This window comes from Theropithecus gelada, chromosome 16, assembly GCF_003255815.1.
Source record: "Theropithecus gelada isolate Dixy chromosome 16, Tgel_1.0, whole genome shotgun sequence".
NCBI lineage: Eukaryota > Metazoa > Chordata > Mammalia > Primates > Cercopithecidae > Theropithecus > Theropithecus gelada.
Window position 1 is genome coordinate 63,952,616 of NC_037684.1, and position 27,701 is coordinate 63,980,316.

General features: G+C 49.4%; 2 protein-coding genes across 9 annotated transcripts in view; one reads left to right on the top strand and one right to left on the bottom strand.

The window, feature by feature from the left end:
* On the bottom strand, nucleotides 1-18,386 carry TP53 (tumor protein p53). Of its 5 annotated transcripts, XM_025363518.1 has the most exons (12): nucleotides 18,213-18,283; nucleotides 8,108-8,209; nucleotides 7,969-7,990; nucleotides 7,805-7,883; nucleotides 7,605-7,744; nucleotides 6,672-6,855; nucleotides 6,478-6,590; nucleotides 5,802-5,911; nucleotides 5,323-5,459; nucleotides 5,157-5,230; nucleotides 2,184-2,290; nucleotides 1-1,258 (listed from the first exon to the last, which is right to left on the bottom strand). In XM_025363518.1, the coding sequence occupies exons 2-12, from the start codon at nucleotides 8,179-8,181 to the stop codon at nucleotides 1,177-1,179; spliced, it is 1,122 nt and encodes a 373-aa protein (XP_025219303.1). In that variant the 5' UTR covers nucleotides 8,182-8,209; nucleotides 18,213-18,283; the 3' UTR covers nucleotides 1-1,176. The 5 variants fall into 5 exon arrangements, with proteins under 5 accessions (XP_025219303.1, XP_025219302.1, XP_025219301.1 ...); XM_025363517.1 differs by having other exon boundaries at nucleotides 7,605-7,883; nucleotides 8,108-8,206; nucleotides 18,213-18,386; XM_025363516.1 differs by having other exon boundaries at nucleotides 7,605-7,883; nucleotides 18,213-18,386.
* WRAP53 (WD repeat containing antisense to TP53) overlaps nucleotides 16,832-27,701 on the top strand; it is a 21,841-nt gene continuing 10,971 nt past the window's right edge. The window contains exons 1-4 of one of the 4 annotated variants that reach the window (XM_025363511.1): nucleotides 16,832-17,064; nucleotides 19,481-19,912; nucleotides 20,057-20,155; nucleotides 20,423-20,534. In XM_025363511.1, coding sequence (XP_025219296.1) covers nucleotides 16,910-17,064; nucleotides 19,481-19,912; nucleotides 20,057-20,155; nucleotides 20,423-20,534 — 798 coding nt within the window. In that variant the 5' untranslated portion in view covers nucleotides 16,832-16,909. Of the gene's footprint in view, nucleotides 17,065-18,277; nucleotides 18,440-19,103; nucleotides 19,913-20,056; nucleotides 20,156-20,422; nucleotides 20,535-27,701 lie in introns of those variants that run through there. The other 3 variants (XM_025363513.1, XM_025363512.1, XM_025363514.1) reach the window with 3 other exon arrangements.

A 27,701-nucleotide genomic window follows, 5' to 3' on the forward strand; every position in this document is an offset into this window, starting at 1 on the left:
TGGCAGCAAACTTTTATTGTAAAATAAGAGATCGGTATAAAAATGGGATATAAAAAGGGAGGAGGGGAAGGGTGGGGTGAAAATGCAGACGTGCTTGCAGAATGTAAAAGAGGTTGACCCTTCTGGCTGGACGTGGTGGCTCACACTTGTAATCTCAGAACTCTGGGAGGCTGAGGCAGGCGGATCACCTGAGCCCAGGAGTTTGAGACCAGCCTGGGCAACATTGTGAGACCCCATCTCTACCAAATATGCAAAAATTGGCTGGCCGTGGTGGCATGAACCTGTGGTCCCAGCTACTCCGGAGGCTGAGGCAGGACTGCTTGAGCCGGGGAGGCAAAGGCTGCAGTGAGCCAAGATCACGCCACTCCACTCCAGCCTGGGCAACAGAGTGAGACCCAGTCAAAAAAAAAAAAAAAAAAAAAAAGAAAAGAAATTGACCCTGAGCATAAAACAAGTCTTGGTGGATCCAGATCATCATAGACAAGAGATGAAATCCTCCAGGGTGTGGGATGGGGTGAGATTTCCTTTTAGGTGCTAAGGTTCACCAACAGGTTCTCAGACAAGGGTTTGGCCGGGCCAGCAGGGACTTGGCAACTTCCTCTACCTAACAGCTGCCCAGCTGTAGAAACTACCAACCCACCGACCAACAGGGAGAGGGAACGAGCACCCTCAAGGGGGTCAAGTTCTAGACCCCATGTAATAAAAGGTGGTTTCAAGGCCAAACGTACATTATTTCATTAACCCTCACAACGCACTCTGTGAGGTAGGTGCAAATGCCAGCATTTCATAGATATGGGCCTTGAAGTTAGAGGAAATTCAATAGTGAGGGACAGCTTCCCTGGTTAGTACGGTGAAGTGGGGTGCCACCTAGAATGTGGCTGATTGTAAACTAACCCTTACCTGCAAGAACATTTCTTACATCTCCCAAACATCCCTCACAGTAAAAACCTTAAAATCTAAGCTGGTTATGTCCTACCCCCCATCCTCCTCCCCGCAACAAAACACCAGTGCAGGCCAACTTGTTCAGTCGAGCCCCGGGACAAAGCAAACGGAACTCCTGGGTGCTTCTGACGCACACCTATTGCAAGCAAGGGTTTAAAGACCCAGAACTCAAAATGGCAGGGGAGGGAGAGATGGGGGTGGGAGGCTCAGTGGGGGAACAAGAAGCTGAGAATGTCAGTCTGAGTCAGGCCCCTCTGTCTTGAACATGAATTTTTTATGGCGGGAGGTAGATTGCCCCTTCTTGGACTTCAGGTGGCTGTAGGAGACAGAAGCAGGGAGAAGAGACGACATTACATGAGTGAGAGGGTCTGTGCCCCTTTTCCCTGACCAATGCGTTGAAGGGCCTAAGGCTGGGACAAGGGGAATTCAAATCAAGATGATGGCCACACCCCAGGCAAATGTTTACTGAGCACCTCAGAGTATTGGCGTGTATTAGACTCATCATCTTCCCTTACCCCATTTTATTTTATTTTTTTAGTTTTTTTGAGACGGAGTTTCACTCTTGTTGCCCAGGCTGGAGTGCAATGGCGGGGTCTCGGCTCACCGCAACCTCCGCCTCCCGGGTTCAAGTGATTCTCCTGCCTCAGCCTCCCGAGTAGCTGGGATTACAAGCATGCGCCACCACGCTCGACTAATTTTGTATTTTTAGTAGAGACGGGGTTTCTCCATGTTGGTCAGGCTGGGCTCAAACTCCAGACCTCAGGTGATCCACCCGCCTCGGCCTCCCAGAGAGCTGGGATTACAGGCGTGAGTCACTGCGTCTGGGCCCTTTACCCCCTTTTATAGATAAGGAAACTGAGTCTGACGGGGGTCACCTAGGACCTGCCGGTGCATGGCAGGGCTGAGTATATGACCTGAAACTCTGGCTCTACTCAACATTACACAATTATGAGGCCCCTCCTTGAGACCCTCCAGCTCTGGGCTCGGAGATGCTGAGAATGGCAAAGAACCATCCACACATCCACACTTGTCCCTGGGTTTGGAGGTTCTGTGGATACACTGAAGCAAGAATGTGGTTATAGGATTCAACTGGAGGAAGACTAAAACACCGTGCAGGGCTGGGACCCAGTGAGATGGGGTCAGCTGCCTTTGACCATGAAGGCAGGATGAGAATGGAATCCTATGGCTTCCAACATAGGGGGGCAGGGGAGTAGGGCCAGGAACGGGCTGAGGTCACTCACCTGGAGTGAGCCCTGCTCCCTGCTGGCTCTTTCCCAGCCTGGGCATCCTTGAGTTCCAAGGCCTCATTCAGCTCTCGGAACATCTCGAAGCGCTCACGCCCACGGATCTGCAGCCAGAGAGGAGGGGGAGAAATAAATATACACACAGTACCTGAGCTAAAAGATGGTTCAACCTACAATTGTTTGACTTTATGATGGTACAAAAGCAACATGCATTTAGTAGAAACTGTACTTCAAGTATCTATACAGCTGACTTTTAAAAACTTTATTTATTTACTTATTTATTTATTTTTGAGATGGAGTCTTGCTCTGCCGCCCAGGCTGGAGTGCAATGATGCAATCTCGGCTCCTTGCAATCTCCGCCTCCTGGGTTCAAGTGATTCTTGTACCTCAGCCTCCCGAGTAGCTGGGACTACAGGTGTGTGCCACCACACCCGCACCCGGCTAATTTTTGTGTTTTTAGTAGACGGGGCTTCACCATGTTAGCCAGGCTGGTTTCCAACTCCTGATGTCAGGTGATCCACCCACCTCCACCTCCCAGAGTGGTGGGATTACAGATGGGAGCCACCGTGCCTGGCCCCTTTTTAGATTTTAGAGATGATGTCTTGCTATGTTGTTCAGGCTGGACTCAAACTCTTGGGCTCAAGTGATCCTCCTGCCTTAGCCTCTCAAGTAACTGGGACTAGAGGTGCAAGCAACTGTGCCTCGTTTCTTTTCTTTTTTTTTTTTGAGACGGAGTCTCACTCTATTGCCTAGGCTGGAGTGCAGTGGAGCCATCTCAGCTCACTGCTACTCCACCTCCTGGTTCAAGCGATTCTCCTACCTCAGCCTCTCAAGTAGCTGAGATTACAGGCACCCGCCATCATGCCTGGTTAATTTTTGTATTTTAGTAGAGACGGGGTTTCACCATGTTGGCCAGACTGGTCTCGATCTCCTGACCTCGTGATCCACCCGCCTCGGCCTCCCAAAGTGCTAGGATTACAGGTGTGAGCCACCGTGCCTGGCCTTTTCTGAGTCTCGCTCTGCGCCCAGGCTGTGCCCGGCCCGACTGTGCCTCCTTTCATGCAACCATGCTGTTTCCCACTTTCAGTAACAATATTCAATAAATCACACGAGATATACAACACTACTATAAAATAGGCTTTGTGTTAGATGACTTTGCCCAACCGTAGGGTAACTTAAATGTTCTGAACACGTTTCAACTAAGCTAGGGCTGAGTGTGGTAGCTCGTGCCTGTAATCCCAGTACTTGGGGAGGCTGAGGTGGAAGGATTGATTGAGCCCAGGGGTTTGATACCAGCATGGGCAACATAGCAAGACCTTTTCACAGAAAATAAAAAATTAGCCGGGTGTCGTGGCATGTGCCTGTAGTCCTAGCTACCTGGGGGGCTGAAATCACCGGAGCCCGGGGAGGTCAAGGCTGCAGTGAGCTGAGATCGTGCCACTGCACTCTAGCCTGAGTGAGAGAGACAGACTCTGTCTTAAAATAAATAAATAAATAAATAATAAAAATTAGCTGGGTATGGTGGCTCACACCTGTAATCCCAGCACTTTGGGAGGCCAAGGCGGGCGGATCACATGGTCAGGAGTTTGAGACCAGCCTGGCCAACATGGTGAAACCCCATCTCTACTAAAAATACAAAAATTAGCCGGGTGTGGTGGCAGGCGCTTGTAGTCCCAGCTACTCAGTAGGCTGAGGCACGAGAATTGCTTGAACCCGGGAGGCAGAGGTTGCAGTGAGCCAAGATCGTGCCACTGCACTCCAGCCTGGGTGACAGAGCGAGACTCCGTCTCAAAAAATAAAATAAAATAAAATAAAATAAAATAAAATAAAATAAAATAAAATAAAAATAAAAATTAGGCAGGCATGGTGGTGTGGGCCTGTAGTTCCAGCGACTTGGGAGGCTGAGCTGGGAGGATGGATGGAGCCTGGGAGGTAGAGGCTACAGTGAGCTGTGACTGCACTACTGCACTCTATCCAGTCTGGGTGACAAGAGCAAGACCTTGTCTCAAAAAAGTAGGCTAGAGACCAGCCTGGGCACTATAGTGAGACCCTATCTCTACAAAAAATTTAAAAAATTAGCTGGGTGTGGTGGTGTACACCTGTGGTCCTAGCTACTGGGGAGGCAGAGGTGGCGGGATTGCTTGAGCCCAGGAGTTCGAGGGTATAATGAGCTATAATCACATCACTGTAATCCAGCCTGGGCAACAGAGCAAGATGCTGTCTCCATTAAAAATAAAGTAAAAGTAGACTAAAAAAAGCAGGCCGGGTGTAGTGGCTCACGCCTGTAATCCCAGCACTTTGGGAGGCCAAGGTGGGTGGATCACAAGGTCAAGAGTTCGAGACCAGCCTGGCCAACATGGTGAAACTTCATCTCTACTAAAACAAAAAACAAAAAAACCCCCAAAAATCAGCTGGGCGTGGTGGCGGGTGCCTGTAATCCCAGCTACTCAGTAGGCTGAGGCAGGAGAATCACTTGAACCCAGGAGGCAGAGGTTGCAGTGAGCCGAGATCCCGCCACTGCACTCCAGCCCAGGCGACTGAGACTTCGTCTCAAAAAAAAAAAAAAAAAAAAAAAAAATGTAGGCTAGGCTAAGCTGTGATGTTCCTTAGATCAGGTGTATTAAATCCATTTTCAACTTACAATATTTTCAACTTACGATGAGTTTATCAGGAAGTAACACCATCGTAAGTCAAGTAGCATCTGTATCAGGCAAAGTCATAGAACCATTTTCATGCTCTCTTTAACAATTTTCTTTTTGAAAGGTGGTCTGGTCCTTTAAAATATATATTATGGTATAAGTTGGTGTTCTGAAGTTAGTTAGATACAACCAGGACCCATTGTCTTTGAGGCATCACTGCCCCCTGATGGCAAATGCCCCAATTGCAGGTAAAGCAGTCAAGAAGAAAATGGCATTTTGAGTGTTAGACTAGAAACTTTCCACTTGATAAGAGGTCCCAAGGCTTTAGTACCTGAAGGGTGAAATATTCTCCATCCAGTGGTTTCTTCTTTGGCTGGGGAGAGGAGCTGGTGTTGTTGGGCAGTGCTAGGAAAGAGGCAAGGAAAGGTGATAACAGTGAATCTGGGGTATAACTGCACCCTTGGTCTCTTCCACCGCTTCTGGTCCTGCTTGCTTACCTCGCTTAGTGCTCCCAGGGGGCAGCTCGTGGCAAGGCTCCCCTTTCTTACGGAAATTCTCTTCCTCTGTGCGCCGGTCTCTCCCAGGACAGGCACAAACTCGCACCTCAAAGCTGTTCCGTCCCAGTAGATTACCACTACTCAGGATAGGAAGAGAGAAGCAGGAGGCAGTAAGGAAATCACGTCCTACCTGTTGCGTTTAAAAAAACAGGCTCCATCTACTCCCAACCACCCTTGTCCTTTCTGGAGCCTAAGCTCCAGCTCTAGGTAGGTGGAGGAGAAGTCACAGGTAATGGATCCCAAAGCCAGAGAAAAGGAAACCGAGTGGGAACAGTAAGGAGATTCCCCACTGGGGATGTGATGAGAGGCGGATGGGTAGTAGTATGGAAGAAATCAGTAAGAGGTGGGCCCAGGGGTCAGAGGCAAGCAGAGGCTGGGGCACAGCAGGCCAGTGTGCAGGGCGGCACGTGGCTCCTGACCTGGAGTCTTCCAGTGTGATGATTGTGAGGATGGGCCTCCGGTTCATGCCGCCCATGCAGGAACTGTTACACATGTAGTTGTAGTGGATGGTGGTACAGTCAGAGCCAACCTAGGAGAGAACATAGGCCCAAGATGAGGCCAGTGGGCCCTGGGGAGACCTGTGGCAAGCAGGGGAGGCCTTTTTTTTTTTTTTGAGACAGGGTCTCGCTGCGTCGCCCAGGCTGGAGTGTAGTGGCACGATCTCAGCTCACTGCAAGCTCCGCCTCCCGGGTTCACGCCATTCTCCTGCCTCAGCCTCCCAAGTAGCTGGGACTACAGGCACCCGCCACCACGCCTGGCTAATTTTTGTTTTGTATTTTTTAGTAGAGACGGGGTTTCACCGTGTTAGCCAGGATGGTCTTGATCTCCTGACCTCGTGATCCGCCCGCCTCGGCCTCCCAGAGTGCTGGGATTACAGGCACGAGCCACCGCGCCCGACCGAGCAGGGGAGGCCCTTAGCCTCTGTAAGCTTCAGTCTTTTCAACTGTGCAATGGGTGAACCCATTTACTCTGCACATCTCGTGGGGTTATGGGGAGGTCAAATAAGCAGGAGAAAGCCCCCCTACTGCTCACCCGGAGGGCCACTGACAACCGCCCTTACCCCCTCCTCCCGGAGACCCCAGTTGCAAACCAGACCTCAGGCGGCTCATAGGGCACCACCACACTATGTCGAAAAGTGTTTCTGTCATCCGAATACTCCACACGCAAATTTCCTTCCACTCGGATAAGGTGCTGAGGAGGGGCCAGTCCTAAGAGAAATCAGTGAGGAATCAGAGGTCTGGGGACCCTGGGCAACCAGCCCTGTCGTCTCTCTAGTCCCAGCTGCTCACCATCGCTGTCTGAGCAGCGCTCATGGTGGGGGCAGCGCCTCACGACCTCCGTCATGTGCTGTGACTGCTTGTAGATGGCCATGGCGCGGACGCGGCTGCCGGGTGGGGGTGTGGAATCAACCCATAGCTGCACGGGGCAGGTCTTGGCCAGCTGGCAAAACATCTTGTTGAGGTCAGGGGAGTACTGTAGGAAGAGGAAAGACACAGAGTTGAAAGTCAGGGCACAAGTGAACAAATAAAGCAACCGGAAGAGGGCAGCAAAGAAACAAATATGCGTAAGCACCTCCTGCAACCCACTAGGCAGCTAGAGAGAGTTGGTGTCTACACCTCAGGAGCTTTTCTGTTTTTTTTTTTGAGATAGGATCTTGCTCTGTCACCCAGGCTAGAGCACAGTGGCATGATCATGGCTCACTGCAGCCTCCATCTCCTAGGCTCAAGTGATCTTCCCACCTCAGCCTCCTGAGTGGCTGGGACTATAGGTATGCACCACCATGCCTGGCTAATTTTTTGTATTTTTTTGTAGAGACGAGGTTTCACCATGTTACCCAGGCTGGTCTTGAACTCCTGGGCTCAGGTGATCTGCCCGCCTTGGCCTCTTTGAGAGTGCCGGGATTGCAGGTGTGAGCCACCAAGCCTGGTCAGGAGGTTATTTTCAAAAGCCAAGGAATAAATGTGGGTGAAGAAAAGGAAAGTTCTGCATCCCCAGGAGAGATGCTGAGGGTGTGATGGGATGGATAAAAGCCCAAATTCAAGGGGGAATATTCAACTTTGGGACAGGGGTCAGAGATCATAGGTTAAGTGGGTAAACGATAAAAAACACTGACAGGAAGCCAAAGGGTGAAGAGGAATCCCAAAGTTCCGAACAGAAGACATGCAGGGGTATAGGGCCAGGCATTGAAGTCTCATGGAAGCCAGCCCCTCAAGGCCACTGACCGTGCAAGTCACAGACTTGGCTGTTCCAGAATGCAGGAAGCCCAGACGGAAACCGTAGCTGCCATGGTAGGTTTTCTGGGAAGGGACAGAGGATGACAGGGGCCAGGAGGGGGCTGGTGCAGGGGCCGCCGGTGTAGGAGCTGCTGGTGTGGGGGCCATGGGGGGAGTAGCCTCTGACATTCTCGGAGCTTCATCTGGACCTGGGTCTTCAGTTAACCATTGTGCAAGATCGTCTGGAGACAGCATCAAATCATCCACTGCTTGGGACGGCAAGGGGGACTGTAGATGGGTGAAAGGAGTAGTCAGAGGACCAGGTCCCCAGCCCCCCAGCCCGCCAGGTCCCCAGCCCAACCCTTGTCCTTACCAGAACGTTGTTTTCAGGAAGTCTGAAAGACAAGAGCAAAAAGTCAGTCCCACGGATTTTTTGCTTCCCACAGGCCTCTGCTAGGGGGCTGGGGTTGGGGTGGGGACAGTGGGTCTGCCCTTCCCATGGATCTACTCACAGTTTCCATAGGTCTGAAAATGTTTCCTGACTCAGAGGGGGTTCGATGCTAGGATCTGACTGCGGCTCCTCCATGGCAGTGACCCGTAAGGCAGTCTGGCTGCTACAAGGGGAAAAGTGGGGGTCCAGCATGAGACACTTCCAACCCTGGGTCACCTGGGCCTGCGGAGAAGGAATCCCTTCCCTCAACACCATGCCAGAGTCTGAGGCAGCATAGCTTCCCGTGGAGTAGGAAAAGAATGGCTGCTTCACATCCTCTCTTCCAGTCTTTCACCACAACCCAAGCGCTCCTGCCCCACCCCTACCAGCCGTGCACTTCTTTGAGGAAAAGATAATCATGAGAGGGACTTCCAACCTTCCCACCACGAAATCCCCAAGACTACCTAAATGTGCACCCTGTTCCCAACTCCCTTCCTGTATTTATTATTTATTTATTTTTTTGAGATGGAGTCTCGCTCTGTCACCTAGGCTGGAGTGCAATGGCATGATCTCAGCTCCCTGCAACCTCTACCCTCCAGGTTCAAGCCATTCTCCTGCCTCAGTCTCCCGAGTAGCTGGGATTACAGTCAAGTGCCACCACACCCAGCTAACTTTTGTATTTTTTAGTAGAGACAGGGTTTCGCCATGTTGGCCAGGCTGGTCTCGAACTCCTGACCTCAGGTGATCCACCCGCCTCGGCCTCCTAAAGTGCCAGGATTACAGGCGTGAGCTACCGCGCCCTGCTCCCACTTCCTGTTAACAAGGATGCAGTCATTCCCAGCCTGCAATCTCTGTGTGGGAAAAGACACCCCCTCGGCTCCCACCCTTCCCCACCTGATACCTGGCTCCGCTTCTTTGATTCCTTTCACTGCAAAGCTTCTGGAAGAACAACTGTCTCACCATTCACCTGGCCATTCTCTTGGGACACTCCTCAGCCCTGCGTTTACAAACCCCTCCCGAATGCCCCTTCTCGGCTTCTTTAATCTCATCTCTCTTTTTTTTTTTTTTTTTTTTTTGAGACGGAGTCTCGCTCTGTCGCCCAGGCTGGAGTGCAGTGGCCGGATCTCAGCTCACTGCAAGCTCCGCCTCCTGGGTTTACGCCATTCTCCTGCCTCAGCCTCCCCGGTAGCTGGGACTACAGGCGCCCGCCACCTCGCCCGGCTAGTTTTTTGTATTTTTTAGTAGAGACGGGGTTTCACCGTGTTAGCCAGGATGGTCTCGATCTCCTGACCTCGTGATCCGCCCATCTCGGCCTCCCAAAGTGCTGGGATTACAGGCTTGAGCCACCGCGCCCGGCCCTAATCTCATCTCTTACCAACCACTCCCTCTTCCCCAAAAGCTCTAGCTAGACCGGCTGCCCTTCTGCTAATCAACTGGTGGTCCTGGCCAGCCGGAACACAGGGGTAGGCTCCTTCCCACGCAGACTTCAAGTCATCCTACTTTAATTCACATCACCTTATTTGCATTCTCATAGCACTTACATTGTCTAATACTTTTCCTTATTTATTTCATCTGTTTCCTCTAATAGCATATACACTTCCTAAGGGCAGGGCAGTGATCTATCTCGTTTTCTTGCTGACCAAAGTATTAGATCACAATGCCTTGCACCTGTTTGGGCTCAATAAATGTGAGTAACACACGAGCCTGTTATATGAGAGGTCAAGGGAGCAAGAAGGAGCAAGGGGCAGCCCCTGTGTGGACCAGCATCTTGCACGAAGTTATGCAACTATCATCTCACCTTCTCCCTGACAAGCTTTCAAAGGCTTTGCCATGTTCTTTCTCTCTCTTTTTTTTTTAATGAGACAGAGTTTCGCTCTTTTCACCCAGGCTGCAGTGGTGCAATCTAGGCTCACTGCAACCTCTGCCTTCTGGTTTCAAGCGATTCTCCTGCCTCAGCCTACCGAGTAGCTGGGATTACAGGCGCCTGCCACCACACCTGGCTAAATTTTTTGTATTTTTATTAGAGATAGGGTTTCACCATGTTGGCCCGGCTGGTGTCAAACTCCTGACCTTGTGATTCACCTGCCTCGGCCTTCCAAAGCGTTAGGATTACAGGTGTGAGTCACCGCGCCCGGCCCGCCATGTTCTTTCTTTCTTTCTTTCTTTTTTTTTTTGAGGCAGGGTCTTGCTTTGTTGCCCAGGCTACGATGCAGTAGTGCAATCATGGCTTACTACAGCCTCAGACTCCTGGGCTCAGTGATTCTCCCGCCTCAGCCTCCCAAGTAGCTGGGACCACAGAGGACTGCCTGGCTAATTTTTTAGTTTTTTTCTTTCTTTTTCTTTTTTGGAGATGGAGTCTCGCTCTGTCGCCCAGGCTGGAGTATAGTGGTGCGATCTCGACTCACTGCAACCTCCACCTCCCAGGTTCAATAGATCCTCTTGCCTCAGCTTCCTGAGTAGCTGAGATTACAGGCGCCCACCACTGCGCCCGACTAATTTTTTGTATTTTTAGCAGAGATGGGGTTTTGCCATGTTGGCCAGGCTGGTTTCGAACTCCTGACCTCAGGTGATCCTCCCACCTCCGCCTCCCAAAGTGCTGGGATTACAGGCGTGAGCCACCGCGCCCAGCCAATTTTTGAGTTTTTTTGTAGAGGCAGGGTTTCACTATGTTGCCCAGGCAGGATGCTCTCTTTCTTTTTTTTTTTAGTTGAGTTTTTTTTTTCCCCCCAGGGATGCTCTCTTTATGTCAAATTTGTCATCAGATTTGCTAAGAAACATGCCCACTGAAAGTGTTCATTACACTTTTCTGTTTATTTATTTATTTATTTATTTATTTATTTTTGAGACAGAGTTTCACTCTTGTTGCCCAGGCTGGAGTGCACTGGCATGATCTCGGCTAACTGCAACCTCCGCCTCCCGGGTTCAAGTGATTCTCCTGCCTCAGCCTCCCTAGTAGCTGGGATTACAGGCATGTGACACCACGCCCAGCTAATTTTGTGTTTTTAGTAGAGAGGGGGTTTCTCCATATTGGTCAGGTTGGTCTCGAACTCCCGACCTCAGGTGATCTGCCCGCCTTGGCCTCCCAAAGTGCTGGGATTATAGGCATGAGCCACCGCGCCCAGCCCACTTTTCTGTTTTTTGCAGTGACAAAACATCCCCCTACCAAACAGCTCCTTTAATGCCAGGCTCTTATTTTATTTTATTTTTGAGACAGAGTCTCAGCTCTTGTTGCCCAGGCTGGAGTACAGTGGCGCGACCTCTTCTCACTGCAACCTCTGCCTCCCGGATTCAAATGATTCTCCTGAGTAGCTGGGATTACAGGCCACCACACCTGGCTAATTTTGTATTTTTAGTAGAGACAGGATTTCACCATGTTGGTCAGGCTGGTCTTGAACTCCCGACCTCAGGTGATCTGCCCGCCTCAGCCTCGTAAAGTGCTGGGATTACAAGCATGAACCACCAAGCGTGGCCTAGTACCCTGTGTATTATGGGAAATGTAAAGAGCTGAGGAAAGTGCTGGACACACAGTAAGAGCTCAATAAAGGTTAGCTGTTTCTGCAGTTGTTCTATATTATTATTCTAGAGAGAACTGTGTGATTGTTAGTGTGGATCTGTGGTACTGCCCCCACCCCCACTCCATTAATGCAAGTCCACCTCCTTCAGGGAACTATTCAGTCAACAGGTCAGGAGGTGCTGTCCTGAAATGGGGGGCCCAAAGTCTCAATCCCACTTGGAGGGACACATTTCCACACACAGGAGGTCTCTCTGTCTTCACCTCTCAAGTCTTCAGTAGCAACTAAAATCTCAGTGTTTTTCAGAGCAGGGCCTTTCCGGGGGTACCAGCATCAGAGGGCCAGGATACAAATGTGCCAAGCTGAACTAGGCCTTCCAAATGGCCAGGGAGCCAAAAGAAATGCAGGTACCCTTGGCTGGGTGGGAAGGCAATGAGCTCAACTGAGACTCCAAACAGGGGCAGGCCTGACCAGAATCATAACAGTGGCTGCTGGTATCAGCCCTGAAGGCCTATATGCCCGGTGATTCCCTAAACAACATAGTATGACAAGTACTTACATACACACTTGTATGTACATTAGCATTTTCATTGTATGGGGGTAATATAAGTAATCTAGAGATAGTTCAAACTATATGGGAGGATATGTGTAGGTTAAATGCAAATACTATACCATCTTATATATGGTACTTAGACATCTGTGGGTTTGGTGTGTGAGGCGTCCCAGAACCAAGCCCCTACAGATAGAGGGATAACTATATTGCCCTGTAACCTGCAACCTTGCTATATTTATTAGTTTTGGTAGCTTTTTATGGATTTCCCATTAGGGCTTTTTCTTTTGAGATGGAATTTCACTCTTTTTTTTTTTTTTTTTTGAGACAGAATCTCACTCTGTTGCCTGGCCTGGAGTGCAATGGCATGATCTCGGCTCACTGCAACCTCCAATTCCCAGGTTCAAGCAATTCTCCTGCCTCAGCCTTCCGAGTACCTGGGATTAGAGGTGCCTGTCACCATGCCTGGCTAATGTTTTGTATTTTTATTAGAGATGGGGTTTCACCATGTTGGCCAGGCTGGTCCAGATGAGCCACCTGCCTCAGCCTCTTAAAGTGCTAGGATTACAGGCATGAGCCACCACGCCCGGCCCCATTAGGACATGTATGTATAGAATCATACTGGCTGTGAATATAAGTTTTATTTCTTCCTTTCTAATCGTTATTTCTTTTTTCTTTCCTTTTTTTTTTTCTTTGAGATGGAGTTTTGCTCTTGTCGCCCAGGCTGGAGTGCAATGGGACGATCTCGGCTCACTGCAACCTCTGCCTCTTGGGTTCAAGTTATTCTCCTGCCTCAGCCTCCCAAGTAGCTGGGACTACAGGCGCCCACCACCACGCCCGGCTAATTTTTTTTGTATTTTCAGTAGAGACGGGGTTTCAGCATGTTAGCCAGGATGGTCTCGATCTCCTGACCTTGTGATCTGCCCGCCTCGGCCTCCCAAAGTGTTGGGATTACAGGCGTGAGCCACTGCGCCCGGCAGCATTGAGTTTTCTACCATTATGTATGCTGCTAGTGGAACTCTGATTGTGGATGCCCTGTTATCAAACCAGGTAAGTTTCCTTTCCCTAGTTTGCTAGGAGGTTGGTTTGTTTGTAATTATGCATATGTGTTGAATATCCTTAACTGCTTTTGCTGCATCTGTTGAAATGATCATAGGGTTATGTTTCAATTTGCTAATGTGGTGAATTACACAGACTGATTTTTTTCCCCCAGTAAAGACCAGCCTGGCTATGTTGCTCAGGCTGGTCTTGAAATCCTGGACTCAAGAGACCTTCCTGCCTCAGCCTCCCAAAGTGCTGGGATTATAGGCGTGAGCTACTGAACCAGGCTGATTTTTGAATGTTAAATCAACTACAATCCTGAGATAAACCTTGTTTGGTTAGAATGTATTTATGCTTTTACTTTTTCTTTTTTTGAGATGGAGTCTCACTTTGTTGCCCAGGCTGGAGTGCAATGGTGTGATCCCAGCTGACTGCAACCTCCGCCTCCTGGGTTCAAGTGATTCTCCTGCCTCAGATTCCCAAGCAGCTGGGATTACAGGTGCCCACCACCATGCCCAGCTAATTTTTTTTTTTTTTTTTTTGAGACAAAGTCCTGCTCTGTCACCCAGGCTGTAGTGCAGCGGCACGAACTTGGCTCACTGCAACCTCCGCCTCCCGGGTTCAAGCAATTCTGCCTCAGCCTCCTGAGTAGCTGGGATTACAGGCAGGTGCCACCACACTGGCTAATTTTTGTGTTTTTAGTAGACACGGGGTTTCACCATGTTTGTCAGGCTTGTCTCGAACTCCTGACCTCGTGATCTGCCCACCTCAGCCTCCCAAAGTGCTGGGATTACAGGCGTGAGCCACCGTGCCCAGCCTAATTTTTGTATTTTTATTAAAAACAGCGTTTCACCATGTTGGTCAGGCTGGTCTCAAACTCCTGACCTCAAGTGATCCGCCGGCCTCAGCCTCCCAAAGTACTGGGATTACAGCCGTGAGTCACCGCGCCCAGCCTATTTATCCTTTTTTCTATATTACCAGGTTTGGTTTGCTAAAATTTGTTAGCTTTTGCATGTATATGCTAACAGGAATATTGGTCTAAATTTTCTTTTCTTGCAATGTCCTCCTTTGGTTTTGGTACCAGGATTATGTTGGCTTCAAAACAAGTTGGGAAATGTTTCTCTATTTTCATTTTCTTTTTTTTCTGAGACAGGGTCTCACTCTGTTGCCCAGGCTGGAGTACAGTGGCACAATCTCGGCTCACTGCAACCTCCGCTTCCCAGGTTCAAGTGATTCTTGTGCCTCAGCCTCCTGAGTAACTGGGATTACAGGTACGTGCCACCACGCCTGGCTAATTTTTGTTTTTTTGTTTTTTTTTGAGACGGAGTCTTGCTCAGTCTCCCAGGCTGGAGTGCAGTGGCCGGATCTCAGCTCACTGCAAGCTCCGCCTCCTGGGTTTACGCCATTCTCCTGCCTCAGCCTCCCGAGTAGCTGGGACTACAGGCGCCTGCCACCTCGCCCGGCTAGTTTTTTGTATTTTTTAGTAGAGACAGGGTTTCATCGTGTTAGCCAGGATGGTCTCGATCTCCCGACCTTGTGATCTGCCCGTCTCGGCCTCCCAAAGTGCTGGGATTACAGGCTTGAGCCACCGCGCCCGGCCTAATTTTTGTATTTTTAGTAGAGATGGGGTTTCGACATGTTGGCCAGGCTGGTCTTGAACTCCCGACCTCAAGTGATTCCTGTCTCGGCGTACCAAAGTGCTGGGATTATAGGTATGAGTCACTGCGCCCTGTCTGTTCCTCTATTTTCTGAAGAGTTTGTGTAAGATGGGTACTATTTCTTCCTCAAACGTTTAAAAAGAGCAAAGAACAGAGGAGATAAATAGAAAATAGCACTAAGAAGTCAGGCATGGTGGCTCACACCTGTAATCCCAGCACTGTGGGAGGCCGAGATGGGATGAAAGCTTGAGGCCAGCAGTTTGAGACCAGCCTGGGCAATATAGTGAGATCCTGTCAATACAAAAAAATAAAACAGTTAGCTGGGTATGCTGGAGTAGTCCCAGCTACTTGTGAGGCTGAGGCTAGAGGACTGCTTGAGCCCAGGGGTTCAAGGCTGCAGTGAGCCTTGATTGTGCCATTGTACTCTAGCTTGGGCAACAGTGTGAGTCCCTGTCTCAAAAATTAAAAAAGAAAATAGCACTAAAATGGTAGCCCCATACTCCAACTGTACAATAATTAAAATTAAAAGCATTCAGTAGAGAAAGGAAGCCTATTTCAACAAGTGGAGACAGAATAACTGGATTTCCATACAGGAAACATACCAGAGACTGACTTCTACACCTCACACCATAAACAATTCATTTTAAGAATTAATTAATGGCTCAAGGACGTTAGTGTAAAACTTACAACCATAAAGGTCCTAAAAGAAAATATAAGATAGTATCTTCATGACTCTGGGGTAAAAAAAAAAAAAAGATGTCCTAAACAGGACAAGGCAAATACTGAACCTAAAAAAGACAAATCCACTCCTCTTAAGATACTGTAAACTCTGTAAAGCAAACAAATAGGCAAGCAACAGATCAGAAGAAAACATTCAGGACACATGTATCTGATAAAGGACTTGTATCCAGAATGTATAAAGCAGTCCCACAACAGAACCATAAAAACAAACAAAAGACCAAAATAACAGGCAAGACTTGAAGAGCTACTTTACAAACAAAATACAAATGGCCAATAGGCACATGAAAAAATGCTGAACATCCTTAGTCAACAGAGAACTGTAAATTACAACCACAAGGATATACCACATTAGAAAGACTGACAATACCCACTGTCCGGAAGTCTATGGCACAACCATAATAACTCCCATACCTTGCTAGTTGGAGTGTAAAATGGTACAACTGCTCTGGAAAACTCAGAGCTTCTGATAAAGTTCAAAATACATCTACTTTTTATTTCCAAACTCGCAATTCCCCTCCTAAGTACTTCTCCAAGAAACACGAAAACATATGATCACAAAAACAATTGTACAAGAATGTTTATAGCAGCTTTATTTCATAACCCCAAATGGAAACAACTCAAAAGGCCATCAAAAGAACGGATATACAATCGATGGGCTATACTAAATGAAAAGGAACAAAATACTGATATATACAACTACATGAACGAATGTCAGACAGTACATTGAAGGACAGAAGCCGACAAAAAGGAGCACATGATGTATTTTTTTTTTTTTTTTTGAGACAGAGTTTCATTCTTGTCGCCCAGGCCGGAGTGCAGTGGCACGATCTTGGCTTACTGCAACTTCTGCCTCCCGGGTTCAAGCGATTCTCCTGCCTCAGCCTCCCGAATAGCTGGGATTACAGGCGCCCACCACGCCCAGTTAATTTTTGTATTTTTTAGTAGAGACGGGGCTTCACCATGTTGGCCAGGATGGTCTGGAACTCCTATCCTCAAGTAATCCGCCTGCCTCAGCCTCCCAAAGTGCAGGCGTGAGCCACCGCGCCCAGCCTGATTCCATTTTATATGAAGTTCTCCAACAGGCAAAATGGTTATGGAGATCAAAATAAAGGTGGGGTCGGGAATCGACTGGGAAGAGGGGCGATGAAACGCTTCTGGGACGATGAAATGGGTCTCTGACTTGGTAGGCATCACGCAGTGGTTAGGGCCAAAACTCATCTTCCTGTACACTTGGTCTGTGCACTGCGCTGTGTGTAAATGCCACCTCGATTTAGGAAAAAGATGACGTATGTACGGCACAAAGTGCTCGGTACGCGGCAGGTGCATGGGGAGAAACTGCGGAATGAAACAACAGCGAGCTAAGAGATGGGTAACCGGCAGAAATGAATTCCAGTTCCGCCTCCTACCGGGAAGAACCGGCTCGGGCCGGAGGGCTGCACGGAGGACCACACGGACGCCTGCAGGCCCGCCCCTTCCGCTTCACGACGTTCGGCCTGCGTCTGGAACTGGAATGGCCTAGCCCAAAGCCAGATAACAGGTAGATTGTTTTTCCGACAAATTATCAAACGATCCATTATTGCACTCTTTCAAAATTTGATTATCAGACGTACCCATTCTTTTCTTTTTTCCTCTGGAAAGATGAGATATACTCATTCTTGAAAATACCCCCGGGCTTGCCTTCTGCACACTTCTTTCCCTCCCTGTCTCACGCCATGGTAGCGTCCGCCTAGGTTGCAGGCGACCCGCGGGGTGGGGCACACCATTCAAAGAAGGGGAGGGATTGAGGTTTGCATCAAAACAAATACCCCTGCCTTTGCAAAGGCCATAACCAAGTAATCCAGAAAAAAAAAGTGCGGGCGGAGAATAACAGCCTCCCTCTGCAAGTAAAAGGAACCGGCCTAAAGGACATTTTTTCTCTCTCTCCTCCCCTCTCATCGGGTGAATAGTGAGCTGCTCCGGCAAAAAGAAACCGGAAATGCTGCTGCCAGAAGCAGAAATGTAAATGTGGAGCCAAACAATAACAGGGCTGCTGGCCCTCTCAGGTTGAGATGGTCCTCCTCGGCCTGGCGGGCAAACCCCTCGTTTAGCACTTCTCACTTCCACGACTGACAGCCTTCAATTGGATTTTCTCCATCTAGCGGAGCCAAGGGCTGGCTGGAAAGATCGCTGCAGGAAGGACAAAGGTCCGGAAGTTGTGGGACCTTAGCAGCTTGGGCTCCCCGGATCACCTCCAAATGATCATTTCGGAATGGAGCCCGAGGTTTCACTAGAATGCCATGGGCTCTAAAATATACAGCCATGAGTTCTCAATGTTTCGAGATCCAAAAGTCTCAGATCTCAATGCTTTGTGCATCTTTTATTTCAGGGATTCCCTACGCCTAGCACCGGGTAGATGTGCAAAGGAGTACCCTTTAGGCCGGCTCAAGGTTCCCCAAAGCTCCACTTCTCTGCCTAGGCGTTCAACTTTGAGTTCGGATGGTCCTAACATCCCCACCATCTACACCCAGGTCTCCCAACAATGCAACTCCTATGTTGATCCCTCTAGCCAAGCTTCCATCCCACTCACCCCCAAACTCGCTAAGTCCCCACTGCCCCACCCCCAGCCCCAGCGATTCTCCCGAGCTGAAAATGCACGGAGCCGATAGCCCGTGACTCAGGACTCATCAAGTTCAGTCAGGAGCTTACCCAATCCTCAGGGAAGCGTGTCACCGTCTTGGAAAGCACGCTCCCAGCCCGGACGCCAAGTGTCCCCGGAGCCCCGCAGCTACCTGCTGCCTGGATGGTGGCTCTAGACTTTTGAGAAGCTCAAAACTTTTAGCGCCAGTCGAGCACATGGGAGGGGAAAACCCCAATCCCATCAACCTCTGCGAGGCTCCTGGCACAAAGCTGGACAGTCGCCATGACAAGTAAGGGCAAGTAATCCGCCCGCCGGAGGAAGCAAAGGAAATGGAACTGGGGAGGAGGATGCAGAGAGAGTCAGGATTCTCGCCGAACTGGTGCCGTAGATACTAACATTTTGGGGTGGAAAATTCTACAAGCCAGAGCTGTGAGGGCAGAATTGGTGGAAACCATTTTGGAGGAATCCTGCGCTGTGTCAAATATGAAGGGTGGAAGGAAGAAAGTTTTTGCGTTTGCTCTCAGCTGGATCCTTTCTTCTCAACAGCTAAAATGTAATTTTTTAGGAAGGCTTTCCTTAATATCTCACGCTAACGTTTCTCCCACATACTTTGTATCACACCATCTTGTTTAATCTTCACAATACTTATCACTCTGAAAATATTTGTTAATTGCTTTCAGTACATGGAAACGTAAGCTTTATGAGGATATAGAATTTTTCTACTATCTTATTTATTGTTGTATTCCTCAGTGCCTATATCAGTCCTGGGTAGCAAGTAAGAGCTCGATAAGTAAATACTTTTTGAATGAAGGAAGAGAGAAAGGTCTGGAGCCTGGAGAACGCGATGAAAAGAGGTGCAAGACCTGCAGCGCCCTCTGCAGGCGGCGGGGGATGGTGCAGGTGCTTTAAGAATTACCGCGGGACTCGGTAGGGGGAGCGCAGGCGCTTCTCCCCAAGATAGAAGCGTTTAGACTACAACTCCCAGCAGCCACGAGAAGCCCTAGGGCTTGATGGGAACGGGAAACCTTATAACCTTTCACGTCCCGGCTCCGCGGGTTCCGTGGGTCGCCCGCGAAATCTGATCCGGGATGCAGCGGCCCAATCGGAAGGTGGGCCAAAATCCCGCGACAGCAAGAGGCTCGTAGCGACCTGCGGTGCTAAGGAACGCAGTGCTTTCAAAATTGGCGTCCGCTGTTCGCCTCTCCTCCCGGGAGTCTTCTACCTCCTCCCAGAAGCGGAAGGAAGCACAGGTGGGTTTCATTAGCTCTGCATCGGATCCGTGAGAACTTCGACGCCATCCTGGCTGAGGCTAATGTCCGCTGTGCTTCCTCTGCAGTATGAAAACTTTGGAGACTCAACCGTTAGCTCCGGACTGCTGTCCCTCAGACCAGGATCCAGCTCCGGCCCATCCTTCTCCCCACGCTTCCCCGATGGATAAAAATGCGGACACTGAACTGATGCCACCGCCTCTCGAAAGGGAGGATCCGCCCCGGTTGTCTCCAGATCCTGTGGCTGGCTCAGCTGTGTCCCAGGAGCTAGGGGAGGGGGACCCAGTTTCTCTCTCCACTCCCCTGGAAACAGAGTTTGGTGCTCCTAGTGAGTTGAGTCCTCAAATCGAGGAGCAAGAACTTTCTGAAAATACGAGACTTCCTGCAGAAGAAGCAAACGGGAGCCTTTCTGAAGAAGAAGCGAACAGGCCAGAGTTGGGGTCTGAAGAAGCCATGGAAGATGCCTCTGGGGAACCCGCTGCAGAGGACGAGGGAGACACGTAAGTTGTGATGGCAGTGGAGTGTGGAGTCTGGGGAGATGAAGTGTGAGGTCGACCTGTCCTCTGGTCCTCAGAACCACTTCTCTAGGCCCCTGCCTCCTTTGCTTGGCGACCCAGGTTTGTTGTCCCCCATCTTCCTTTCAGTGCTTGGAACTACAGCTTCTCCCAGCTGCCTCGATTTCTCAGTGGTTCCTGGTCAGAGTTTAGCACCCAACCTGAGAACTTCTTGAAAGGCTGTAAGTGGTAAGGATAACAACGGGGCAGGGAGCTGACCACCGCCGAGATTTTCACCGTAAAACAGTCCGGTTATCTAGGAGAGGGATGCCCCAGAGCTGGGAGAAGGAGCACGTAGCCCTTTTAGACTGAACTTACATTTTATCTAGCAGTGTGTGTCTTCTCCTTCCCTCAAGGATTCAGGGGGGCTTACCTACCCCAGAGGTAGGCTCAGCCCTAGACCTACACTTGAAAAGCATAGGTCTGGCCAGCTTTCTAACTCTTTCCTGTTTCTAGGGCTCCTGACGGTTCCTGCATCTTGACCAATAGTGCTGATAACATCTTGCGAATTTATAACCTGCCCCCAGAGCTGTACCACGAGGGGGAGCAGGTGGAATATGCAGAAATGGTAAGGACTGGGGCTAACTCTGCCTCTTCATCAGTGCTGCACATTTAAGTCCTTCATGGAGATGGAGAAAGTGTAGTCCAAGTGCTTCCTGTTCACAAACGGGACTGTTTTTCAAGATGTTTCCACATGTAGCGTTTTCTGCCCTGAATTCTGAAGTTATTTAGAGAGACGTTTACCCTTTCTTTAATTAGGAATCTGTGTTTTTCGCTAAAAAGTAGTGAATTTCTTGTGGCAGTATATATGTATTTATATTTATTATTTTTTTGAGACAGGGTTTTGCTCTGAAACCCAGGCTGGAGTGCCGTAGTGCGATCTCAGCTCACTGCAACCTCTGCCTTCTGGGTTCAAGCGATTCTCCTGCCTCAGTCCCCAGAGTAGCTGGTACTTCAGGTGCATGCCATCACACTCGACTCATTTTTGTATTTTTAGTAGAGATGGGGTTTCGCCATGTTGGGCAGGCTGATATCAAATTCCTGACCTCAGATGATCCGCCCACCTTGGCCTCCCAAAGTGTGGGGATTACAGGCGTGAGTCACCGTGCCCAGCCTATAGATATTTATTGATTGACTACTGATACATGTTAGTCACTGTGCTGGGATAAAGTGGTGGACAAGACATGAAAGGCTGGTTTGCTTTCTCTGTGGGAGATAGACAACAAATACGTAAACCAGCAGGCATCAGGACCAAGATGATAATAAATGCTCTGAAGGAAATACACAGAATGAAGAGAGACTAACTAGAGGAAAGCACATTGCATAAAATGGTCAGGAAGAAGCTCTCTGAAAAGGAGGCATTTGAACTAAGACCTGAAGGAGGATAAGGGGTCAGTCACGTGAACACTTCTGGAAAGAGCTTTCCAGAAACTGGCAATGATAGTATAAACACCCAGAACTGGGAAATAGCTTTGTGTGTTAAAAGACCAGAAAGGCCCGGCATGGTGGCTCACACCTGTAATCCCAGCTACTTGGGAGGCCGAGGTGGGCAGATCACTTGAGGCCAGGAGTTCGAGACCAGCCTGGCCAATATGGCAAAACCCCATCTCTACTAAAAATACAAAAATTAGCTGCATGTGGTGGCACACGCCTGCAATTCCAGCTACTCGTGTGGCTGAGGCAGGAGAATCTCTTAAACTCGGGAGGTGGAGGCTGCAGTCAGACAAGATTGTACCACTTCAGCCTGGGTGACAGAGTGAGACTCCATCTCAAAAAACAACAAAACAGACTGGGCTCGGTGGGTCACACCTGTAATCCCGGCACTTTGGGAGGCTGAGGCAGACAGATCACCTGAGGTCAGGAGTTCGAGACCAGGCTGGCCAACATGGCAAAACCCCGTCTCTACAAAAATACAAAAATTAGCTGGATGTGATGATGGGTGCCTATAATCCCAGCTACTTGAGAGACTGAGGCAGGAGAATCACTTGAACCCGAGAGGTGGAGGTTGCAGTGAGCCGAGATCACGCCACTGCACTCCATCCTGGGCGACAGAGTGAGACTCCATCTCAAAAGAAGCAAACACAAAATAAAAAACCCAGAATGCTAGTATGGCCAGACTGAGGCAAGTGAGGGAGATAGAGGGGCGAGGACAGAGAATAGCAGCCACGTTGTGTTGGGTCTTATGGGTGAGGCATTTGGAGTTTATTTGGGAAGTCGTGAGAGAGGGTTTTTTTTTTTTTTTTTTTTTTGAGATGAGTCTTCCTCTTGTTGCACAGGCTGGAATACAGTGGCGCGATCTTGGCTCACTGCATCCTCTGCCTCCTGGGTTCAAGTGATTCTCCTGTCTCAGCCTCCTGAGTAGCAGAGATTATAGGCGTGTGCCACCATGCCTGGCTAATTTTTTTTTTTTTTGAGATGGCGTCTCACTCTGTTGCCCAGGCTGGAGTGCAGTGGCGCGATCTTGGCTCACTGCAACCTCTGCCTCCTGGATACAGGTGATTCTCCTGCCTCAGCCTCCCAAGTAGCTGGGATTACAGGCGCCCACCACCACGGCCCAGCTAATTTTTGTATTTTTTTTTAACACAGATGGGGTTTTACCATATTGGCCAGGCTAGTCTCGAACTCCTGACCTTTGATCCGCTGGTCTTGGCCTCCCAAAGTGTTTGGAAACAGGTGTGAGCCACTGTGCCTGGCCTTTTTGTATTTTTAGTACAGACAGGTTTTGCCATATTAGCATGGCTGGTCTTGAACTCCTGACTTCAGGTGATCCACCCACCTCGGCCTTCCAAAGTGCTAGGATTACAGGGGTGAGCCACCGTGCTGGGCCATGAGAGAGGTTTTTTTTTTTTTTTTTGACAGTCTCGCTCTGTTGGCCATGCTGGAGTGCAGTGGCACGATCTCAGCTTACCACAACCTCCGCCTCCCAGGTTCAAGCAATTCTCCTGCCTCAGCCTCCCGAGTAGCTGGGATTACAGGCGTGTGCCACCACGCCTGGCTAATTGTTTTGTATTTTTTTAGTAGAGATGGGATTTCACTGTATTGGCCAGGCTGGTCTGAGCTCCTGACCTTGTGATCCGCCCACCTCAGACTCCCAAAGTGCTGGGATTATAGGCATGAGCCACCACGCCTGGCCGAGAGTTTTAAAACAGAAGAGTGAATGGTTTATGGGTGGGCAAGAGTGAAATCCGGGGCCAGGCATGGTGACTCATGCCTGTAATCCCAACATTTTGGGAGGCTTAGGTGGGTGGATCACCTGAGGTCAGGAGTTTGAGACCAGCCTGGCCAACATGGTAAAACCCTGTCTCTCCTAAAAATATAAAAATGAGCTGGGGCTGGGCGTGGTGGCTCACGCCTGTAATCCCAACACTTTGGGAGGCTGAGGCGGGTGGATCACCTGAGGTCAGGAGTTCAAGACCAGCCTGACCAACATGATGAAACCCCATCTCTACTAAAAATACAAAAAGTCAGCCGGGCGTGGTGGCAGGCGCCTGTAATCCCAGCTACTCTGGAGGCTGAGGCAGGAGAATTACTTGGACCAAGGAGACGGAGGTTGCGGTGAGCCGGGATCGTGCCACTGCACTCCAGCCTGGGTAACAAGAGTGAAACTCCATCTCAAAAAAAAAAAAAAAAAGAAAGAAAGAAAGAATGCTGATGGAGGAGGAGAGGAGAAGGCCCAGCAGAGCCTTGAGTGCCTGAATGCTCCAGCGCAGGGAGGTGGAGACTGATTCATGCTGCTGAGAGATAGAGTGAGGCGAATTTAGAGAATGACCCAAGAGACATTAGTGACCTTGACAAGAGCACTTTCAGGGAAGTGATGGAGGCAGAATCTGATCAGGATGGGTGGAAGAAAAGTATAGCCAATCTTTTTTTTTCTTTTGAGATGGAGTCTTGTGCTGTTGCCTGGGTGGGAGTACAATGGCATGATCTCGGCTCACTGAACCTCTGCCTCCCGGGTTCAAGCGATTCTCCTGCCTCAGCCTCCTGAGTAGCTGGGGTTACAAGTGCACACCACTACGCCCAGGTAATGTTTTGTATTTTTAGTAGAGATGGGGTTTCACTCTTGGCCAGGCTTGTCTCGAACTCCTGACCTTGTGATCCACCTGCCTCGGCCTCCCAAAGTGCTGGAAGTACAGGTGTGAGCCACCGTGCCCGGCCTAGGCAATTCTCTGGGAAAGTTTTGCTGTGAAAGGGAGCCAAGAAATGGATCGGTGATCGGAAGGGAAGCGATGCCAAAGAAGGGTTTATGGGGTGCTTCTCTGACATCAGGAATAGTTCTGTAGAGAGGGAGGGATTGATGCTATAGGAGAGAGGGGGGATAACAAAACTCCTGAGTGGCTGGGTGAAGACAAGACAGGAGCTAGAGCACGTTAAAGGACTTGACTTTGATAGGCACAGAATCCTTCCTTGCAATAGAAGGAAAGGTGGAGGAGCATTCAGAAGCTGCTGTTTGGCAGTTGGAAGATCTGAGTGGTTTTTGTGCTGAGACAAGGTCTCTCTCCATTTCCCAGACAGGAATGCAGTGGTGTGATCACAACTCACTTCAGCCTCAACTTCCTGGGCTTAAGCAATCCTCCTGCCTCAGCCTCCTGAGTAGCTGGGATCACAGGTGTGTGCCACCATACCCAGCTAGGTTTTAAATTTTATTTTTAGAGACGGAGTCTTGTGATGTTGCCCAGACTAGTCTCAAACTCCGGGCCTCAAACAATCCTTCCACTTCATCCTCCCAACGTGCTAAGATTATAGGCATGAGTGTGCCTGGCCCAGATTTGAGTGTTTCTGTCTCTTGGCTTCTGAATTCTCAGTGAAACATAAAGAGAGATTTTCAGCCAAAGGAAGAGGGTCTGTGCAGAGAGAGAAGATATGAAATGATCTGTCCTAGAGAATAGAAAATCAGAGCCGGGCACAGTGGCTCATGCCTGTAGTCCCAGCACTTTGAAAGGCTAAAGCAGGAGGATCACCTCGGGTCAGGAGCTCAACAGCAGCCTGGGTAATACAGCAAGATCCTATCTCTACAAAGCATTTAAAAAATGGTTGGGTATGATGGTGTGTGCCTGTACTCCCAGTTCCTTGGGAGGCTGAGGCAGAAGGATTGCTTGAACCCAGAAGTTCAAGGCTACAGTGCAGTGAGCTATGATTGTGCCCTATACCCCACCCTAGGTGATGGAGTGAGACCCTGTCTCAAAAAAAAAAAACAACAAAAGAAAGAAAATTAGACCCACCAAGGTATGTGGCAGTTGTGCTGCTCTTCGCTCAGTGCCCAGTAGAGGTCTGTTGCCATTAATTTGAAATGAGACCGGTTAGTGTGACTGTGCATCTTCCCTGGCAAGTTAAATGACTATAGTTTCTCTGTTTGTAAAATGGGGATAATTATAATAGCACCTGCCTCACAGGGTTGTGAGAATTAAAAGAATCAGTAATGAATTAAAGCACTTAGGGCCGGGCATGGTGGCTCACACCTGTAATCCCAGCACTTTGGGAGGCCGAGGCAGGTGGATAGCCTGAGGTCAGGAATTTGAGACCAACCTGGCCAACATAGTGAAACCCTGTCTTTACTAAAAATACAAAAATTAGCCAGGCTTAGTGGCAGGCACCTGTAATCCCAGCTACTTGGGAGATTTGAGGCAGGAGAATTGCTCGAACGCAGGAGGCGGAGGTTGCAGTGAGCCGATGACACCACTGCACTCCAGTCTGGGCAACAGAGCAAGATCCAGTCTCAAAAAAAAATAATAAAATTAAACAAAAAAGCACTTAAAACAGCACCTGGCATATAGTAAGTGTTCAGTAAACACTAGTAGTCCCTGGTATCAGTTGCATGCAAGCCAAGAATAGGAGGATGGTCTGGTTGAGGTTTACCAGGAGAGAAAAACAAACCCTTGTCTTTCTCGAGAGTGTCTTCAAGGGTGTGCATGCCATGGTGGACTAGAATCTTAAGTGGGTAAGGAACTGGACTGTAAATGTGTTTTTGATGAAGCTGAATAAATTGTCATGGTAGAAATAACAGAGCAGGGTCAGGCGTGGTGGCTCACGCCTGTAATCCCGACACTTTGGGAGGCCGAGGCGGGTGGATCACCATAAGGTCAAGAGTTTGAGACCAGTCTGGCCAACATGGTGAAACCCTGTCTCTACTAAAAAAAAATACAAAATTAGTCAGGCATGGTGGTGATTGCCTGTAGTCTCAGCTACTTGGGAGACTGAGGCAGGAGAATTGCTTGAACCCGGGAGGCGGAGGTTGCAGTGAGCCGAGATCTCACCACTGCACTCCAGCCTGGGCGACAGAGCGAGACTCCATCTCAGAAACAAAAACAAGAACCCCCACAAAAAAACAAGAATGATAACAGGACTGTTTGTGGGCAGTGAGATGGCGAACCAGGCGGTAGAGTCTTAGTGGTTGAGGGAGGGTGATAAAACAGGGGAAGCTAGCCTGATGACAAGAACTGCAGAGGAGCTGGGGTTTGACAGCAGGGGGCATAATGACACCCAGCCACCTCTTGTCCTTGAAGTGTGTACTGGGGACAGCTGGCCGTGAGCATTAAAGCCATCTCAGCTTGAGAGGGCTGGGGGGGATTGCTAGGGCCAGGCAAGTGCAGGGGCAAATGGATCATTCTGAGGAGAAGATGAGAAATATGGGAGAGTGTTATTATTTATTTATTTTATTAGAGATGGAGTCTCGCTCTGTTGCCCAGGCTGGATAGAGTGCAGTCGCAATCATAGCTCATACAGCCTTGAACTCCTCCCGAGTAGCTGAGACTATAGGCCATGCCACCATGCTCAGCTAATTTTTGTACTTTCTGTAGAAATGAGGTCTCGCTGTGTTGTCCAGGCTGGTCTCAAACTCCTGGCTTCAAGCAATTCTCCTGCCTTGGCCTCTCAAAATGTTGGGATTACAGGCATGAGCCACTGTGCCCAGCTGGTTTTTAGATCCTTGAGTAGGAATTTCAGTGGGTTTGGGGCCGATTAGGGTGTGTGTGGAGCAGTATACAGGTCATGGTGATGCCAGATGACCCAGAAGACCAGGACTTCTCTCTGTAGTGCTTGAGGTTAATAGGAGGATGGGGCAGAGGTGAGTCTTTTTGTTTTGTTTTTTGAGACAGGGTCTCACTCTTGCTCAGGCTGGAGTGCAGTGGGCAGTGGCGCGATCTCAGCTCACTACAACCTCCGCCTCCCAGTTTCAAGTGATTCTCATGCCTCACCCTCCCAAGTAGCTGGGGCTACAGGCGTGCGCCACCACGCCCAACTTAATTTTTGTATTTTGAGTAGAGACGGGATTTCTCCATGTTGCCCAGGCTGTTCTCAAACTCCTGTCCTCAAGTGATCCGCGGCAGGGCTGAGTCTTGTTGGCTCGTTAAGAAAGGTGCTCAGTTCCAAGGCTGGTCCTGAGTGCTTACCTGGCATGCAACTCTTTAAGGCTGGAGGCTGTAGACATTGGAGTTCTCTGTGCAAACTGTAAGGTGATCTAAGCCCTAAACCCTGGTTCCTCAGGGCCGGGGGTGGTGGTGCAGCCGGTGCAGCCATGTTAAAAGAGTTCAGGAGGTGAGAGGTTGTTTCAAGGCAGGGATAGTTAGAAGAGACTCTGGAAATGTGGGGCGGGGCGGGGAGGGGGGTGCTGAGTTTTGCGAAAACTTGTTTAAGAGAAATGGGAATGTTAAAAAAAGAAAAAAATCGTCATTACCTGCCACTGCAGAATTTAGCCCTCTGAATTTTTCTACATTTCTTTCTAAGCTCTGTCCGAGTACTG

What these genes read in the sequence shown, in the direction of transcription:
- TP53 (XM_025363515.1), bottom strand. Translation starts at nt 8,181, where the DNA reads ATGGAGGAGCCGCAGTCAGATCCTAGCATCGAACCCCCTCTGAGTCAG. An exon ending in ATCACACTGGAAGACTCCAG is followed by an intron (nt 5,463 to 5,801) that starts GTCAGGAGCCAC and finishes TCCTATCCTGAG; the next exon opens with TAGTGGTAATCTACTGGGAC. An exon ending in GAGAATATTTCACCCTTCAG is followed by an intron (nt 2,291 to 5,156) that starts GTACTAAAGCCT and finishes CTCTGGCTGCAG; the next exon opens with ATCCGTGGGCGTGAGCGCTT.